This window comes from Lepidothrix coronata, unplaced genomic scaffold, assembly GCF_001604755.1.
Source record: "Lepidothrix coronata isolate B3197 unplaced genomic scaffold, Lepidothrix_coronata-1.0 Scaffold10, whole genome shotgun sequence".
NCBI classification, from domain to species: domain Eukaryota; kingdom Metazoa; phylum Chordata; class Aves; order Passeriformes; family Pipridae; genus Lepidothrix; species Lepidothrix coronata.
The window spans coordinates 6,894,931-6,913,955 of record NW_016690190.1 but is presented as its reverse complement, the minus strand read 5'-3'; the positions used below and the strand labels follow the sequence as shown (position 1 = coordinate 6,913,955).

The 19,025-nt window shown below is 46.0% G+C and overlaps 1 protein-coding gene across 1 annotated transcript in view; it reads right to left on the bottom strand.

Annotated features, from left to right (window-relative positions):
* B4GALNT3 (beta-1,4-N-acetyl-galactosaminyltransferase 3) overlaps positions 1 to 19,025 on the bottom strand; it is a 62,920-nt gene that overhangs the window by 17,996 nt on the left and 25,899 nt on the right. Inside the window, exons 2-3 of the mRNA XM_017804607.1 lie at positions 5,160 to 5,263; positions 4,425 to 4,502 (exon numbers count right to left, since the gene is read on the bottom strand). Of these exons, the coding sequence (XP_017660096.1) occupies positions 4,425 to 4,502; positions 5,160 to 5,263 (182 nt within the window). The remainder of the gene's footprint in view (positions 1 to 4,424; positions 4,503 to 5,159; positions 5,264 to 19,025) is intronic.

Here is a 19,025-nt window from a genome sequence, read left to right as displayed (position 1 = left end):
TGGACCACTCCCACTGCAATACAAGATTTTACTGCAGAGTTTGGCAGGATTAGGGAGAGGGCAGCCTACTAAAAAATAAGGCAGACACCACTATACTACGTGCACCATCAGTGGTGAAGGAGGTGTTCCCTGGGATTTGTAGCCTGACACTCCTGTCTCCAAAGTCTTTATGAAGTATCCTGAGAGGAGATTCTGGCAGGAGTTAACGAGATCACTTTGCCTTCCTGTGCTCAGACTTACTAGAAATAATTAACTGGTAAATAATAAGTATTTCTTGCATGCAGTTTCAGAGTCTTCTAAATCAACAGATTTTTCTCCTGAGTTACAGTAGTCTAACTTACTTTCTGCTGCCTCCAAAAGGGAAAAGAACATTATTGACAGATAAGTGTTGGCTGCTCAAAGCGCTGCTCTGGGACTGAAAACTGAGCTAGGCTTTAATTTTAGGGCCCCAGAAGTCATCAGTCTAGCAGCTGTTTTGAAACCCTATCACCTCTGTCCCTCCAACTCAATCCATGGCTGTCCATTGCAGGCAGCTGAGAAATTCCTCTGTTTGCTATATGTGTCTCCTCTGGAATATGCAGTAACAGTCTCCTGCTTGGGGCTTTTGCGGATTGTAGTTACAGATAAGCATCACCATCATTCCCAATTCATGCACACAGAAATGTCAATGGATTTTCTAAAACACGGCTACTTAGTCTGACTTCCTAGCTTAGAACTATCTGGCCCTTTTTTTCAAAGGAATGGAAATTTAGGACCTGGCAAGCAACAAGATAAGTGCCCCTTAAAAACACCTGCTTTGCAAATTCAGGATACACTGATTTGGCCAGAAGCAAGAATAGAAGCCAAGAGTATGTGTTTTTAATGGGAGTGTTTTTACGTGACCTGTGCCTTCCCATTTGGAGGGCACCCCCTGCTCCTCAGCTTCCTCCCTGTCCCAACCCCACCTTATGTTGCTTATGTCCACCCTGGCTGAAATAGCAGCACTACAAGAACCCAGCTCAGATCCAAAACGGGCACAGGTCGTGCACCAAGGGCACCGTCAGCACAGGGTGAGTGTGCCCAGGAGCTCATGTACAAGAGCTGTTCTGCCCAAGGAGGTCTGTGCAGGTCGACACCCTCTGGAGCACAACACCATGGGCACAGAGTGACCCAAAGGAAGGGAGAGCTGGACCCTAACAAGTGCAGGGAGGGGAGAGCTGGGACAGGCCCTTGCTTCACTGCTGATGCAGTGGCCTCCATGGCTTCGGGAATGTGGCTGGTCTCCGAGCACCAGTGCTGACCCTTCCTGCTGAGCACGCTGAAATAACGCCTGCCTGCAGCCCTGGCTTGGCATTAAGAGATTTTAGTATTTCTGCTTCCTTCTAGTGAGAAATTTTAGATTATCAGCCCCTGCTAGAAAAACAGACCATAGAGGAGGATCAAGCACACAGAGAGCCCAGACCTCTCTTTCTAGCCCAAATCCTATCATATCTAAACTGCCCGGGGGGGTGGCACCACACACCCAAGGGCTCCTGGTGAGCAAGGAGCCCAAGGAAGAAAGGTCAGGGCAAGCAGCAAAGCTGGGAGGATTGCAGCAGCAGAGACATGGCCTGTTGCCTTGTAACTGGAGCTGGATGGAGAAGAGAAATCTTTCCTAATTTAATTCTAGGTGGCTCTGGCATCACAGAGGCAAATCAGCTGCGTGGCTGCAAGCAGCCCAGGGAATGCACAGCACCGGGGATGATAAACAGGGCACAGAGAGGGCCTGAGCCCAGGAAGAAAGGCGACATTGTGCTGCCAACTAGAAACTCCTGAGTTTATAAGACTCCTCTGTCTCCGCAGAGTGGCTGTGGCCCCTCCTCCTGCCTGGCCCAGCTCCCCTGACTGGGTGACATTCAGCCTCCAGCAGCTGGGCTTGGCTGCACGCTCCGCTGTGCTGGGCACTTGTGCGAATCCATCAAGACAAGTTAGTTACACAGGCCCCCTCCCTGTCTGGATGGGCAGGAGTGGGCAAGGAAGGGACATCAGCAGGGACAGAGCAAGCAGCAATAGCTCTGTCTTTCAGTCTTCTAATGAAAGGATGGTTCCTCTTAGGGCAGGTTTGGTAGCAGGACAATACCCCAGCACAGTGCTTTGGTTTTGTACAGCACCTATGCACCTATACAAGTGCTGCCTGCAAGGGGCTGTGCTCCTGGACACCCCTTACAGAGAGAACAAAGTCCTGAGGCTGTGCAGACATGACAGAGGGGAGGACATTTTAAATGCACCCCAGTGCTTTCTCCTCTCAGAGCTGTACAGAAGCTTTTGCAGAGGCAAATGAGAATGATGAGGCTAACCAGGCTTTTCTGAAAATCCTCCCCCACACCTACAGCAGTGTCAAATGGTGACACTCATGGTCCCAACAGTGCAGTTTTGCCCTGACAATAGCCAGGCACCTTTCTGAATTAATTAAACAAGACATCCGACATCTCTCCACCCTGAGGAGGCAGTGGGAGATGCTGGAAGCTGGAAGACTTTGCTGTGGTGCCTGGAACCGACAGTAAGGGTAGGGATCATCATGTGTACAGGCACCTTGAGGAGGTGTGAGGCTGAACCCTGCCTTCCCCCAGACACGGGGTAAAACTTCATTAGGGGTCTCCTACGCGCACACTTTCCCACCACGTTATCCAGGGCTGAAGACTTAAACTGCTTGTTTCATATCCTGAAACTGAGAGGGGGGAAATTGAAACCTGTCTTTTTTTGGACATGCTGGCTGCCAGCTCACCCTGCAACCCTGTTAATTATTTATGTTTGTCAGGAATATATCTCTCCATTCAAATAAAGCCCAGTTCCCTGACCTGTGTCAGGCAACCTGGTGCCCCTCACCCCAGGTATCAGGCTGCAATTAAGTTATTACAGATGCCACGGGGAGGGCACAATGGGATTACAGACCCTGGGTAATTAATTTGGGCAGAGTCACAGAAAAACTTAATCCCCAGGTCAGGAGAAATTTCAGCCAGTGGTTAAGAGGACAGCAGGCAGCTCTATACAGAGCTGTGTCCATGGATCCCTCTCCATCACCTGCAGCTGGTACTGGTGAACTGCTGGCCTCTGCAGTCAGGGTGACTCTGCTGACCCTCTGGGTACAGACATTTCCTGCAGCAAGGGCAGGAAATGTTGCTTTATAGAGTCAAAGAGAAAACTGTCCAGGCCACAGCATGTACCTCACCAACTGCATCTCTAACCCAGTGAAGGCTCATTGCACACCACAGCCGCCTGTTCTCAAGACTTCTAAGAAATCCTTAGGAGGGGATCAGAGACACAGGGCAAAGCCTCAGAGAAGCTGGGGGATGCCATGCAGAGCCTGTATGGCCTGTTGCCATGGGAGAGGGGAGCAGTACATGCTCCTGTCACCCCTGTGCATGGCCACAGTGCTGGCCTTCGTGTCCCGCTGGCTCTCAGCCAGCAGCTGCTCACCTGCGAGGCAGCCCTGCCTGCACACTGCCCACACACTGCCCACACACTGCCTGCACGGCCCTGCAGCCAGAGGAAGCCCCCAGCCTCCAGCTGGAACCGGCACAGCAGAGCCAAGGCAGCAGAATAGTCTGGTCTGGTTCTGGGCACTGGAAGGTGACTGGTGCTGGCTACTTCCAGGAAAGCTTTAGCTCATGCTGCAGGGACATGAACTGCTCATTGCAATGCTGGAGGGACACGCTTTTCCTCCATCACCAGTGACAATCTCATCCTGAGCACAGGGCCAGCAGCCGGCTCGCTCCACAGGGGAGCTGCAGAGGCCCTTTAATTTGTGCAGGTCTCTAATCACCTTGAGGAATTTAGTGAGCCGGTTCCATTAGCTAAATGCCCCCAGGCTGGTGGGCCTCTCATTAGAAGCAGGTTGCATTGCTCCCTTATCTGAAGAGGAATGATGAGATAAGGGAGCAGGGGAGGAAAGAATAAACGAGGCATGAAGGAAACAAAGGGGGTGTTTACCTCAGTCTGTAAGGGTCACCAGAGAAGGTCTCTGTTCACTGAAGTGTCACTGAAGTGGAGAAATCTCTATGTATGACACACAGGGGTTGGATTGCAAATGCCAGAGCAAGAGCGTGACACTCCTGCGTGCCACAATCATGTATTCTCTTGTCGAATGCTTGGCCCTACGCACCCCAGACCTGAATAAACTTCACTTTTCCGGAAGGCAGTGGGCTGCCTGCTCTCAGGGAATTGTAGGTGGGTGCTTGGTGCCTTGATGACTAGTGCAAAAACCAAATTATCTGGAATCTGGACACACCTGTCTTTCCGGATGATTACTCAGGTCTGTAAGTGTCATTAAGCAGGGAGGGGGTGATAGGGGACAGAGCTCCCGTAAAGTGAATTAATTTCCAGGCAGATGTCCCTGCCTTACATTCTTGCTGTACAAGTCTCTACCTACACCTCCCTCATGCAAAACAATGGAGAAAAGCACCCACCTCTGGCAACCATGGGACAGGGTCGTCCACAGTCGCATAATTCGATTTATTCCTCCCAGCTCTTTGCAGCTCTTGCTTCTGAAATACAAGTAGAGGAAACTCAAAGTAACCCAATAAATGACACAGCACTGACATCTAAACAAGAAGGCTCAAACCTGGTTATAAGAACATGAGAAAATAAAAACAAGTTCTCAAGTTCCCTTTCCAAAGGACAGGCCAGTTATCATGGCCATGGTGGGGTGAAAATGCTTGTTTGACAGCACATTTCAGGTGAGCTACTGAGGGAAAAGGACATCAATACTTTATAACAGCTTGCTAACACAGAGTTAAAACTTAGGTCACTTTCTGGTGGTTTTTTTTCCCATCCTTGTTTCAAAAATGTCCAAGCAATAGTTCTTCCAACACTGCCTTTAGGCAAAAGTACCAAGACGTGCTTCACTAGAGAGCAGCAAACTCTCTCCTGACCTTTCATTTCTGCTTCTGTCTTGCTCATTGCTACCTTCCTGTGCCACAGATCCAGTCAGCTTCAGCCCACTGCTGTGGTTTAGTACATCTAAAATAACTTAACTGACTACACTGGAGTCATTGTACATTCATATTGCTGTGAGTCAGCTCAGATTTTGCCCCGTGGCGAGCTCTCTTTCCTGCATAAAGAGAGAGCTGTCTCTTGGGGCCAGCATCAGAAAGGAAGGTTCACCCTTGTAAATGTTCAGAAGGCATCCCAAATCTCCTCACCTGGTGTCCTGGCTGCTGTGGATAGTAAAACTGAAGGCTTGGGTCCCCACCTGGGACATTGGTGTCTGACAGAACCTTAGCCAGCTCCCTCCAGTTTTCGTATCCTGTACAGAGGAAACAGAAAGAGGTGTCAGAAAACATCTAATAAAATAAACCACCACAGTTATCAGAATAAACCAGTTCTTTCCAAAGCTGAGAGACCTCTAACTCTCTGAAATTGCCTGGCAGAGACCAGGAGTTGTTTATGCTACTTGGAGTTGGCAGACCGATACGGAGAGAGAAATTGCCTTTATCTTCCTCAAAAGCTCTTCCCTCCTTCTTATTAATACTTATATTAAAGATTCATCATAGTTTCAAAACACGTCAGAGACTTCATTAATCACCATAGGACTGAGAACCTCTTTGTAGATTACTCACATAATCCCAGTGGTCAAACTAAAGAACATCAATTTTTATTAACTAGCAATGTCAAAGAAAAATAAGACAATAACTAGATTACTAATTAATTTAACCATCAAAAGCATATTATTCGTATATATTATTATTTTATTTACACAGTAAAAGCTATCAATCCTCTCTTCTTGAAGGAAATTATGGCAAAGAATGCTGCAATGTCTAAAATATTAGCATCCCCTCCCATCCCAGTCTGCTCAATCCAGAGGTTAGGATCAATCTTGATTTCCTTCTACAACTCTGGCGGCCTCCTGGGCTTAGAAGGGAAAAGATGAGCAGATGCAGCATAACACTGTAGCTCTCTGTGACCACTGCCCATGTCACTGATAAGACAGTGCTGGTGAGCAGAGCCTCCCAGCAGTGCTTCAGTGGCTCACACCATGTGGTTTTCAGATTTGATAAACACTTTGGCACTTAGTCAGCAACTAACCAGCCTGCCAGCACCTCAGTGCTGTGCCCACACATGATGACAGCTTCATCATGAAGGGCAAGTGCCAAAACCTCCACAAGCCCTAACCCATTCCCAGCTGGTGGCAAACCAACTCAATATCCATGTACCAAGGAGCAGAGCCAGGCTTTCTACCCACTTTCTTTAAAATTGGAAATCATCCCCAAAGCTCTAGGAGGTTGAGAGAAGTTGGCTGTATGTAAAGGGAACCATCCCATCATCTTCAAGTCCAACAAACTTAGACAAATGGTCTGAGCCCTCTGCACCGTTCTTGCAGCCAGAAATAGCAGGAACATGCTCTGAGGATGAAGAACAGCCCACTTCTGGGGAAACATCTGCTGTTTCAGAGCCAGCATACCCATCTTCAGTCAACTCACTCATCTTCCCCTGGCCAGTTATTGCACCTACAAACTGGGTTGAAAACCTCTGTCTTTCCTTACTCATGAATCTGGGTCCTGTGGAATCTGGCAGAGGTGAGTAGAAAAGTGAAGATGTTGAAGCTGCCTCCTATGATCTGGTGATCAAAGGGAACAATTACTGAGAAGAAAGTGCAAGAAGTGTGGAAAACATGAAAGTAGTCACAGATTCAACTAAGAGACAAAACTCGAGGCAACTAGGGTGTTCTGCTTTCCTGATGCAGGCGTTGGCTTGGATGTGTGTTTTGTTCGGGCCCCGTTAGATGCTGAACAGTCACAAATTTCTGATCTAGATCATCTCACCCCCAGACTTTGATTTGAAGCTATGCATTTCAATTTATGGCTAAAAATATCAACATCAGCATTTATCTTCTGCAGAAGATTTTTCAGTCAGACGCTGTGTGATTAATCTACTGATTACTGCAGCCAAGCACATCTTGTGCTTCAAGGACTGACTGCCATGGGAAAGGAGAAATTCTGGTGTCTACATAATTTTACGTGTAACTGGTGAGTTTCCACGTTGTTCAGAGCAATGAGACAGAACCACTGTTTGTGAGTGTCCTGCAGTTGGACACACGGTCCCATTGGGAATGGGGCTGAAACAGACTTTGTAGTTTGTGTGAAATTCAGGACTTGCTACTTTGAGGGCTCATCATATTAGTGGGAGAGCACACCAGGTTGTTTTGTTTTTTTTTTTCAGAAGGGAGACCCAGAATCATAGAATATCCTGAGTTGGATGGTACCCACAAGGATCATTGAAGTCTCACTGGCTAAATCAGGGAGGAACCAAGTAAATCAGGAAGAAAAATAAAACAAGGGCAATTCAGCCCTAGACATTCACTGAGTGAGGATGCCGAGAGAGGCAGGTTTTCTTCTTTTGTGCAGGGGGGAGAGATTATTTGGTTTCATTGTTAAACTCAGCACTTCACTGCCCTGTGGAATAAGTTCTGGACAAAGCATTGGGGAACCTGCTTTTCCTGGGAAGAGGATGTTGGCCACCACAGGCAGCCACTCTGGTTGCTCCTGCCCATGGCTGGCACGGAGCCTGCCTTGCAGCAAACACAGAAGCCTGGCTGCACACCAGTGCCATGGTTGACATTTCTTTGACCCCTGGAGAAGAGAAGAAAGGGAGGCAATTCTCTGTGTTGCACAAATATTTACCTAACGTTTACATCAGCCAAACATGGAAGAGACAAAAGAACTATGAATTAATCTGGAGGCAGTGATTTCCTTGCTGGGTATAATTTGTGCTTTGGCAAGCTCATTCTCCAGCATGATAGGAAATGATTTTCAGAAAATAATAGGATAAACCCTCTCAGAGAGAGTTCTTGGCACTCCAGTTCCTTCTAAAAAGATTGACTTTTCCCTAGGGATCTCCACTGGACACGCTGGCTTTGGAGGACCTGGCTTTGCACGTGCTTTCCTCGCTAGGAGGAGACAGATCTCCTCCAGCTTCCTGCAGTCAAAACACCTCCGGAGGGCAACTGCTGATGAAGGTTTTCTCCCCAGCACAGGTCACAGGATTCAAGACATTGCCTTTCAGGTATGTATCCACTCCTGTGCAACAGCTGGAGAGTGAAGCCGTTGGCTACATCCACTGCTCCATCTCAAGAGCATCTGAGCAAGGTTCAGCCACAGGTTCAGCCTTTCCTCAAGCTCTCCATGAGCACTGCTCAGGAGCTCAGCTGGCCCAAGCACTCCCTTGATGGCTATTTTTAAGTCAACAAGACTACTCCTGGAAAAAATCAGCAGTCTAGAACTAAAATACCTCAGCAAACACTTCAGTATTACCAAGAAGGAACGCCAGAACTATTAGCTTTGATGGCTTCGCTCCAGCCCCTCTACAAAACCAGTTCTGGTTAGGATGGGAAAGGGCAGAAAAAAACATAAAGTAGGAAATCAAAGGCCTGGGAATAGCCTGTCTCACAGCCAGGTGAAGATGTTGGCCCAGGCTTTGTTGCCATTAGTCTGTTAGACAGATGCACCAGCCAGCTCTTGGTCTTTCTCTCTTCTGAGGATCACTTCCCAAAGCATTTCCCATCACCTCCCACAGCACATCAGTTGTTTTCCAAGGCTATTTTTTCACCCCAAACACCTCCAAGGAAGGCAACACTGATGCAGGCACAGTTTGCCAAGAGCAGCAGCCAGCCTTGCTGCCACAGACTCTGCCCTCCTTGGCATAAGGACCAGCCTCCCCGCTGATGGTTCAGAGCAGTGATTCACCCAAAATCCATCCCACAGGAAAGAAGGGCACATGGCTTTCTGATGGGCCACCTTTCCCAGCTGAGCTGGCTGGTGGCTACACAAGCAGCACAGCACAGCCCAGGGAGAGAGATGTATCCATGCTTCCAGGACTCTGCAGTTGAACCATGTATGGTGTGACATCAGACCTGTCCCTTCCCCATCCCTGTCTGCGATGGCACAGCGGGCACCAGAGCATGGTAGATGGGGATTTTGTGCAAGAAGATGTTCTCAGAGACACTGTAGAGGGACAGAAGGGCAGATAGGTTCATGGAAATGGCAGGGGTTTTGCCCAGAGTGCACCCAAATTGTGTTTTTTATCCTCACTCCAACCTCCAGGACATTTTCCCTATATCTACAACCAGGCACTTGGCTGACACCCTTTCTGCAAGCAGATTTGCACCTTTCTTTCTACTTCTGTGCTCTGGTGGTCCAAGATTCAAGCCTCATAGGGATCAGCCAATGCCCAGAACCATGAAGGTTCTTCTTCAGGGAAAAGTCACCCTTTTTGACACTGTTCCCATCAGAAACAGCTGGCAGATGCCTGATGAGGACCCAAATGCCCACCAGGGTTGACCCTCAACTGCCCTTCTGGATTCAAGATGGGAAGCCCCCAGTACTTGAGCTTTCTTCTGGAAATAGAGGCAGGTGAACACAAAAGAAAGGCAAAGAAGTTGAAGTGGAGACTGAGACAGATGCTGCATCCTACAACAGAAACCCACACAAGAGGCAGCCGGTCTGGAGCCAGTCGCCCACAGAGCCAGTGAACCAACCATTAAGAGACAGAAAAGCTGTAGCAAGAGAAAATAAGATGAAGATGATTCTTGACATGGCCCTGGTCAGGGCCTGGGGCCATGTCTGCCTCTCCTCAGCTATGCAATGCACTTGAAGCCCAGCTTAAGAGAGAAAAAAAAAAAAAAATTAAAAAAGCAGAAAGCCACAGCCAGAGGTAACAGGCAGCAGTACCCGGGGAGCTATCAGGCCTCGGGGCAGGAGCGTGACCAGAGCTGCTCTGTGTATTCAGAGATTAGATCCACCAAGCCACTGTCGTGCCCCGGGCCCCAGACAGCACTCGATGTTTCAATCAGCCTGCAAAGGTAGCTGGCAATGGTGCAAGGGGGAAATCCCAGCCTCACTCAGGTGATCAGTTTCCCCTCTGAAGGATGAGATTTGATTACTCTGCTGTTGTTACTGTTGCTTACATAGCTGCAAATGCTATTAACACCCACATAGTATCCAGCCCTTTTGCAACCCTGCTAAATGATTTCACTCAGCAGCCTCAAGAAAGAGCAGGTCCACTGGTTCGGACAAGAAGCATTTTAATTCTTATCTGAGATCCTGCTCCTCTTCTTTTTGTTGCCAGGACAGGAAAAGGAAAAGACTGGCAGGTATGAAGCAGGGTTATGTTCTTCATTACCCACAGATTCCTCATCATGGCTTGATGTTTTAATCCTCTGTTGGATAGTCTTATTTCTCCTCTTATTCTGGTTGAATATTTTCAACTTACTGTTATTTGACAAGACTTCAGCATGATTTGAGGTCTTTCTCAGTATTAGTCCTGGGCTGAACAGGTATGCAGATGCAGTACCCAATACCCCCAGATATTACCACTATGTGCCTCACAAACATACTAGTCCAAAAAATGCTGGGGAAGGTTGCTTAAAACTGAACATGACACAGGAGCTGAACTCAGGGAGCTATTTGCAGTCTCACACACATATGCATCAAGCCTCCTGCCCTGAAAACAAACCTCAGCTCCACCTCCTGCCTCAGTTACCCTCATTTAGATTATACCCCCCTCACAGAGGCAGTGCACTGGGAGCATCTTCACCCTGCCACATGATGCTATGCACCAAAAGCAGTGAGGCTGTAGTCCAGCAACCAAATATTTCTGGCCAGTGAGACCATGGGGACAAGCTGCCATGCTGTGCTGTGCACCCGAGGCAGCACGGATTCGTGGCTGCAGCCCAAAAGCAAACATCTCCTTGTCATCTGGCCCAGGCAATGCTGCCTCATGTTCTGGGGAAGAGGATATTTAGAGAGTTTGACACACCTTTCATGCACTCTGACCAGAGCAAGCCCTACTGCAAGTGCCACACCACAGGGGAAGCAACACCCACCTCCTGGTCTACCACACACACAAAGGCAGCCCCACAACACCAAGTGCAGAAAAGCATAAAGGTGTGGTGTAAACTGACCTTCTAGAAACAGAGATGTAAGGGAGGGATACAGTGAAAAGGGACAGCCAACAGTTTCTGGACATAAGGGTGAGTGAAGGTTAGGTCAAGTCACGAATCACAGACGGGGTCAGAGAAACTACCAAAAAACCCTCATTCAAGGGTAGACCCCAGAGATTCTCTTTGGTTACTTATTTAAGTCAACAAAAGGCATAAGCAGAGATGAGTGAACTCCTTGTCCTCAGGTCAAGATCAACAACACTCCCGGAGTTAAAAGGATTCAAGAAGATATGAAACCTGGTGTTACAGAGGGAGCCCTGCAAACCTTTCCATTTCTGGTTAATGCAGAACCCTGCAAATATGACTGCAGGGATAAAGCACAAGTTAGAGCCCATGTGAGCAGAAATACATTACTCCATTCTTCCTCCAGGTACAACTCCGAGTCACTGCTACGTGAATGGCTTTGCAAACTGACAATAAGCTGCAGAACATTAAAAGTACGTGAAGTTTGATGGAGGAACAGGCAGAGCACTGCACTTGAGAAGGACTGGAAAATGAGTAGACATAACTACCCAGGACACTAACGCAGTCTCACTGCCAGACTCACCCACCAAATAGTACCTTGCTGCTGTTGCCCTCTAGGTACAGGAAATCTATTTCATGCAGCAAGGGAGGAACTGACAAGCAATGCTTGGGGCACTAACGGGTTTTGTGGAAAATATAACTCAAATCTTGCTCCTGCCACTAAAATTTTCCATTGCCCTAGTTAAATCATGAAATCCACTTATGCCACAAAATTATCCAGCAAATATTACCTGCCTCCTGAAAGCCCAGCGAGGATACACATATGGAGATGCAGAGCTGGATTTGAGTGAGAAAGCCCATGATGTTCCTGCACTATCCTTCAAAATTATGGGGCTGAGTTCCCAAGTCAGCTCCAGAAATGCCCCTGTTTCAACTAGAGGAAAACAACTGCAAACTATTGCTTACATGCACTTGCCATCCTGAAGGCAGAGGAGGTTCGGGAGTTCATGCCAGTGTGGAAGGGGGCATGACCCGCAGCCAGCTGAGGTGCTGGCCACAGAGAGCCAGCTTTGGCTGTGCCCCTGTAATCCCCTGCCCAAGGTGACCACTGCCAACAAGAGCCCTGTGTCCTCACCTGCCCATCCTCACCTCTTCAACTCTCTCTGCAACTTAATTCCTCCTCAGCTTCCTCTCTTCTGACTCTGCAAAACTGCACTAAGGAGTCCTGAAGGATTAGACTGGGGAAGAGGAAAGAGCAGAGCACTCTGTTTTTCAGGGGTAGGAGGCAATATTGACTCAAATGAAGATTGAGCAGAAGAGCACCTACTGCTGCTTTCAGGAACATAAAATAAAAGACCATGATTTTGGCACTCCTAACTTCCATGCAAAGCAGGAAGAAATGTTTTCTACTCTGCTACTCTTTTGCAGTATTCCACAGGCCATCTTAACCACATAAAGCACATGCCGAAGCTTTTGAATCATAAAATATGTTTTCAACATAGTGGCCATGATAGCTGTGAAGTTAAAACCCTTAACTGCCGGCAAGCTCAACTCTTTAATTTACAGAATGCATGGCAACTGTCCTGCAATTATGGTGCACTTGTCCCTGAGACACTGTGCTGCACACAGGCTGACGCTGTATCTGCCTCTTTGGACAATACTGCCATCAAAAGCAGTCTCTCCATTTTTACAGTCTTCATGCACAGCAATAGATTTCTCAAAACAGCTACAGTCAGTGTCAAAAAGGGCTGATTCCAGGCCCAGCAATAGTAAAGGTATTTGAGTAGTTCTCACCATGGTCTCATACTTACCAAGCCAGGCTTCTGCCAGTCATTGTCTTTAAAACATGGGATTTGCATCAAACCATTTACTCACAGGAGATCAAGATTTGGTTTGCTTGAACTTCAATACTTGCAGAGCTTGGAAAAACCAGCAGGTTGTCAGAGAAGCACAGAATCAGGTGTTTTTGATACAAGGCTAAGTTTTGATTTTTATTCCTGCTTTTAAGATCAAAATAATTTGCTCCTTTGTGGACTCCAGTTTCATGCTTTTCTCTACCCTCACCCTGCTTTTTTTTTTTTTTTCGTGAACTGTGATATCTGGCATTATTTTTGTTTCAAAATACCTTTAATCCTGGAACATTTGCATGGGTTTCTACCAATTCACTCCCAGTGACCACATCCTCAACTGCTGACTCACATCGTGCAGTCTGCCTTATTTTATTTTTAATAAAAATAATAATAACAACTTAAAAAATTCCTACCTAAACCTCAAGGTGACTAGCATGAAAAGCAGATGTTCCATCTGGTTATGATCACTGCAAGTGGTATTCCTGGCACTCTCCCTTCATCTGGAGGCACTGGTGAAGCCAAGCCCTTAGGGACACAAGAGGCAATAAAGGCCCGTTCCATTGAGGTAACAAGTTAATTAAAGCTAAAGTTTGCCTCAATTTATCTGTACGTCAGCGCAACAAATCATACACAGGGCACCTGGAAACACACCTGGCAGGCTTCCTGCCTACTTCAGTTCATATGTACTGCATCACCATTAACAGCAGTAAGGACTTCTTTTGCCAAGAGAAGCATGTTTCTAAATGCTCTCAACTATGGACCAATCTGTTGATGTCCATGGTATCTGCACAAATGCAATTAATAGGAAGCAACATACGTAGGGAGCTTCCCTCCCCTGAGCACTGTGAGGCACCTACAAAAATATATAATGAAAGAAAATGGCAACTCTGTGCTCAGCGGTCTTTGCCATCTGTTTTCATTTCTGCAATGAGACTGTGACCAAGAAAGCTCAACGAGGTCATCCATGAAGCTTTCAGGAAGCTTTGGTAAGTGCATTTTTGTCAACTGGTCCAAACACTGCAGCACACAGACTGCTGAAAGAGCTTTCCAAGATTTATTTTTTTTACACAGGAGCTGTCTAAGATGTGAAGCTGAACATCAACTGAGCAACAGACCTTCAAGTCAACCCTTGTTACTGCTTTACCAAACATAGCTAATGCATTATTTTTTTATCCTGGATGGGGATTTTCCTCTAAAGACTCAACAGTTTGCCACTTCCACGTAGATGCAGCATTCCCAAAGTATCTGCTTGCAACTTGATTTTCAGTCAAGTTCAGTGGAACTTTATGGTGTAGACAATGTCATTCACTGCTTCCATGAGAAAAACCCCATACCTTATTTCTCTAATTGTCATTTCTATTTGCCATTTTGCTCAAAGCTGTTGTAGCCATTTTCCTCCCCTGAATTCACCCACTTCTGCTGAAATGTGTTGTTTCCACAGTCTCTGTGAGCATTGCAACAAAATTATTACCCTATTCTATTGCTTTCAGCAGTGACTGGAGGCAGTCTAGGGATGTCACTAAGGCAAGAGAAAAATTAAGATAAAGAACAGGCTGGGCAAACATCTGCCAGAAATAGTGCAGGTAGTGTTGACCTCACCTCAAGGCAAGGAAGCAAGCTGAACCAACACTCTTGCAGGCCACTCCAGAAACACCTTACGATTTGTTTAAGTTTGCCAGTGTTCTTGAGCATAGCAGAATGACTGTTCTTCCCACGGCTCTGTATGGGACACTCTACTCTGACACCACCCAAAGACAGAGACACCTCTAAACGGGGGACAATGCACCAGTTCTCCAATAGCTATGCTGAGGGGTAATCAAAAGAGGTCATACTGATGAATACAAAACCCAGAGAAATATAACAAGTCTTTAAAAATAACAAAGAGGAACTGAGTGCAGTGGAGTGCAGTGGTTGAGGTACTGCTTTGATATCGTTTTCTAGATATGTCAGATTAGAAACAATTTGATGATTTCATTTTGAGTCTGATGAAGTTCTTCTATTAATGTTAACAGGCTTTGGATGAGGCTCTAAAACTACTCCAAGAATGTCAGGAACTTGGATAAAATCCCTGTGTGCAAGTTTATTTCAACAATTCGGATTCAAAATTCAAAACTATGACTTCTGGTTCAGACTTACATATCACACAGAAGGGCTTGGGTTGGAAAGAAACTTCAAGGTCATCTAGTTCCATCCCCTCTGCCATCGGCAGGGACACCTTCCAACTAGAAGGTGTTGGAAAAACTAGTTGCTGACTAGGTTGGTCAAAGCCTCACACAGCTGGGCCTTCAACACTTCCAGGGATGGGGCATCCACAGCTTCTGTGGGCAACCTGTTCTGGTAACTCACCACCCCCACAGGAAAGAATTTCTTCCTAATATCTAATCTAAACCCACACCCTTTCAGTTTCAAGCCATTCCTCCTTGTCCTATCACTACACGCCCTCATCAAAAGTCCCTCTCCAGCTTTCCTGTAGGCCTCCTTTAGGTACTGGAATACTGCTGCTATAAATATGATTGGATGGTGATTAAAATGGCAGCAAAAACCAACTGGAATATCAGAATATTCTTCAAGAATGTCTGAAATTTCTCAACAGATGCTGACAACTCCAAATCTATGCCCAAAGCTTCACTTGGCCTCTAACCCAAAATGCCCAGCCTTCAAGCTGTCTTTGCAGAGGAACTCTGCATGCACCTCTCACCTAACACCAGCATCACTAATTAGCAAAGGTAAGATTTGTAACACTGATTTCCTCTGAATTCTCAACAAATGCCAACTGTTAGTCAGGGCAGACAAACATAAGATGGACTAACGTTTTAAGAAGTTACAGAAAACCCTACCCCTTTAAAACCATATCAAGCCTCAGAGTACTAAGGGGCAAGAGCACGCTTGAGCTCCTCAATGACACAGGCTCAAAACTCACATGGACAAAACAAGCTGCCAGTCCTCCCCTCAGGCATCCTGCCTCCAAGCAAATGCCTGCTGTGCAATGGGATGGGCTGCAAAGCACAGACACTTAATTCTGAGACAGCTTTATTTACACAACATGGGTTGCTAGGGGGAAAAATCAGGGTTGTGTAAACTCTCTTTATAGAACTCTTACACAATGACATAATTCCAAAATATCAACTTCTGAAATACTGTTTTTCCTCTCTCTTGACTAAATCCCACATCAATGGCTTGCTTTGGGTCTCTAATCAGCCTGCACAACACAGTAACAAAAATCACTAACTGGGAACCACGAGGAGTTCACAGAAACTACTTTTTGTCCCATGGAGTCATAGAATATTCTGAGTTGGAAGGGACCCACAAGGATCATTGAATCCGACTCCTGGCCTTGCACAGGACAACCCCAAGAATCCCACCATGTCCCTGAGAGCCTTGTCCAAACGCTTCCTGAACTCTGCCAGGCTCGGTGCTGTGACCACTTCCCTGGGGAGCCTGTTCCAGTGCCCAAACACCCTCCAAGCTAACCCTCCATGGAGATCAAAAAAAGAGCCTGTATTTACAGTTACCCTAGTTTGCTAAATCACTCAAGCCTAAGTCCCACTGTCTTTGAGAGAATTTGGCATAACTTAACCAGTTTGCTGAATATTTCCAGCCTGCTAAACTGGGACAGACGCCACTCACACTTGGCATTATTTTTTTAACGTTGTGTGTTTCAATTTAAAACTTTTTAAACAAGACTTAAGAGATGCCCCAGAAGGAGAGGCAAGAAGAACAATTCAGTTTGTTCCGTAAATGTGCTCTTAAAACTTCATTGGTTTTGAGCATCCCAGGGTTCCTCTCAGCCCCTCCTCAAAACCAGACCCAAACTCTTCGTCCAGGGTCCTGCAAACCCACTAGAGCTGGAAGAAGGATGACGATGGAGGAGGGATGCCCCGGGTGGCAGAGCCGGCGTCCCCGGTAACCAAATTCGCGCTGTTGACATGCAAATTCCGCAATGGGCCGTGACTCCCTTTGCCGGTCTGGGGGATTTACAAACGTCCCAAAGACATTTGTTCCCTGATCTAAACCTATAAAGCTCTTACATCCTCAAAAGCTTGCAGGAACCTCTGAAACTTAAGGACACAATCACTGGAATTTATATATTTTTATAAAATTTTTATATTTTTATAAAATTTTTATATTTTTATAAAATTTTTATATTTTTATAAAATTTTTATAAAGGTATTAACGGCAGGATGATTTCTTTAAATTACTGCAAACAACGTGTCTTAAAAAGTCTTCTGTCGTATTGCTTGCATGTGGAACATTATCCTTGAACTTTCCTCTAAAGATTCCAGTGTGTTGCTATAATCTGTTCACAATAAGCACATTTGCAGATGTGCAGACATATAATTACAGGAAGTACAAATAAGACCCCGGTGTAAAGCATGGCACAACTGAAAACCAGGGAGGTTTATGATTCAGGTAGTTTAAAAGACTTTTTAACAGCTGATGAAGAAGACTCAGTTTGCTTTAAGAAAGTACATGCAACAATAATGTCTGCACTTACTGCAGAAAGAGTAGAAACAAAGCAACTATTCTGCTCTTAGTTGATCCATAGGCCTATCACTGAGAGGGGTTTTGAAGATGATGGGATATCTTCCTTATGTGAAGTGCCAGAGATTGTTAAACTGTATCTCTTATTTTTAACTGATTTCAAGTGTGGATCCTTTATGAAGACTGAGTGGAATGAGACTGACATTCTAAGGAAAAAATTCCTTATGTACTATAGCTCCTGTCCTTCTCTCCCTGTATTGGGAGTTATTGCAGATTGCTGGAGTTTTTGTCTTCATTGTGATGCAGTTTGAATACATATTATCTGTTTGAGAATTTAGAGCTGGGAGTTGGAAACCCAAATCCAAATGCTTTAACAGCTGCAATACAATGCTAAAATTGTGCCATTGCTGTAGGTTGTAAATGACATTCAAGCTCTACTATAAATTTAACTCATTCTTGTGGTTTTTTTCTGTATTAATAAAACCTGTGTGATAGGTCAAGATTTTTTTCATTCTGCCCTAAATTTCATAAAACTAGGGCAACCATTTCTACTGCTCTTTCAGAACTTCCAGGGAACCGAAAAATTAGTTACTGGGAAATTTCTGGTTTGAGTTCTGCTAAACTTCTATCCCAGACAGAACAAACTCAGAGCCACTCACAAGCTGAGCAGCAGCTGAACTTTTCAGAGCCCAGACTGCAGGGGCCAGCCAAACGCTGCTGCAGGGCCCCTGTTTTCCACAAGCAATTCCTGCCACCAGCAGGCATTCCTGAGGGCTTCCAGGAGGTGATCCTTCACCCAGCAGGAGACAGCCGGGTTAGTTGCCTTGGAGCTGGGCCAGCATGCCTTACAGAGCTATCTTGTTTCAGTGGAATATTTAACTGTGCTGCAGCTTTCTACCAGAGCATTAAAATCGCCCCGCCAGCTGCTTAAGGTGGCTTGAGAAGACCGATTGCAAAATTATCATTTTCTTTCCAATGCATTGGAAATTTCCATAAGTCAGGGAAGAGTGGTTTCTACTGCCCAGCACTTGTCCAGTAAATGCCTAATGAACTTCAGGACAAATGAAACCATAACAACTGTCCAATCTGCCTCTTGTATAATTCAGTACAGGAAGCTCACACAGTAATTCCTGTACTAGCTCCAGAATAAATATCCAGTGAAAATGCCATCTGACACGGGTTATTTACATGCTGACCTGAGATTTCATCCAAATTCTGTTCTCAGCCTCTTTACTAAGTTTTACTGACCTTTTCCACAGCCTCCTGGTGTGATTCCTACTGAGCTCCAGGGACTCTGTTCACTTTCAGTCCTTTTCCACAATGGTACGAGTGCACCGCCTTATACAGCTTAACCACATATATCAAAATACCCATTTCTAGCATGTTCTGCCAAAACTGAAGGCAAGTGAAAGCAGCTGTCCTCTCTACTGCATTTTGACAAAAGTTGTTCATCGTCTGTCCTTTATGTGCTTCTGGCCCTGGTAACTCACAAAGCTCCAGGTTCTACATAACTAGGAGAGAGCATCAGACCTCAGGTCTGGTGTCCTGAAACACTACAGTACAGTTTAGGTACTACACTGTTTTATGGGAAAAGTTCTCAGTGCAGTGTCTCCTGGGATTGAGGTGAAGACTCTGTGTGGCTGTGACTTCCCAGGCTCCAGAAATAGCCCAGGACAGCTCATTCTTCGTTATTCTTTTAATCTGTTTTTATTGCATGCTAATACAAAAGCACAGAATTGGATTGGACAGGACCTCCGGAAACCATCTACTCTGAA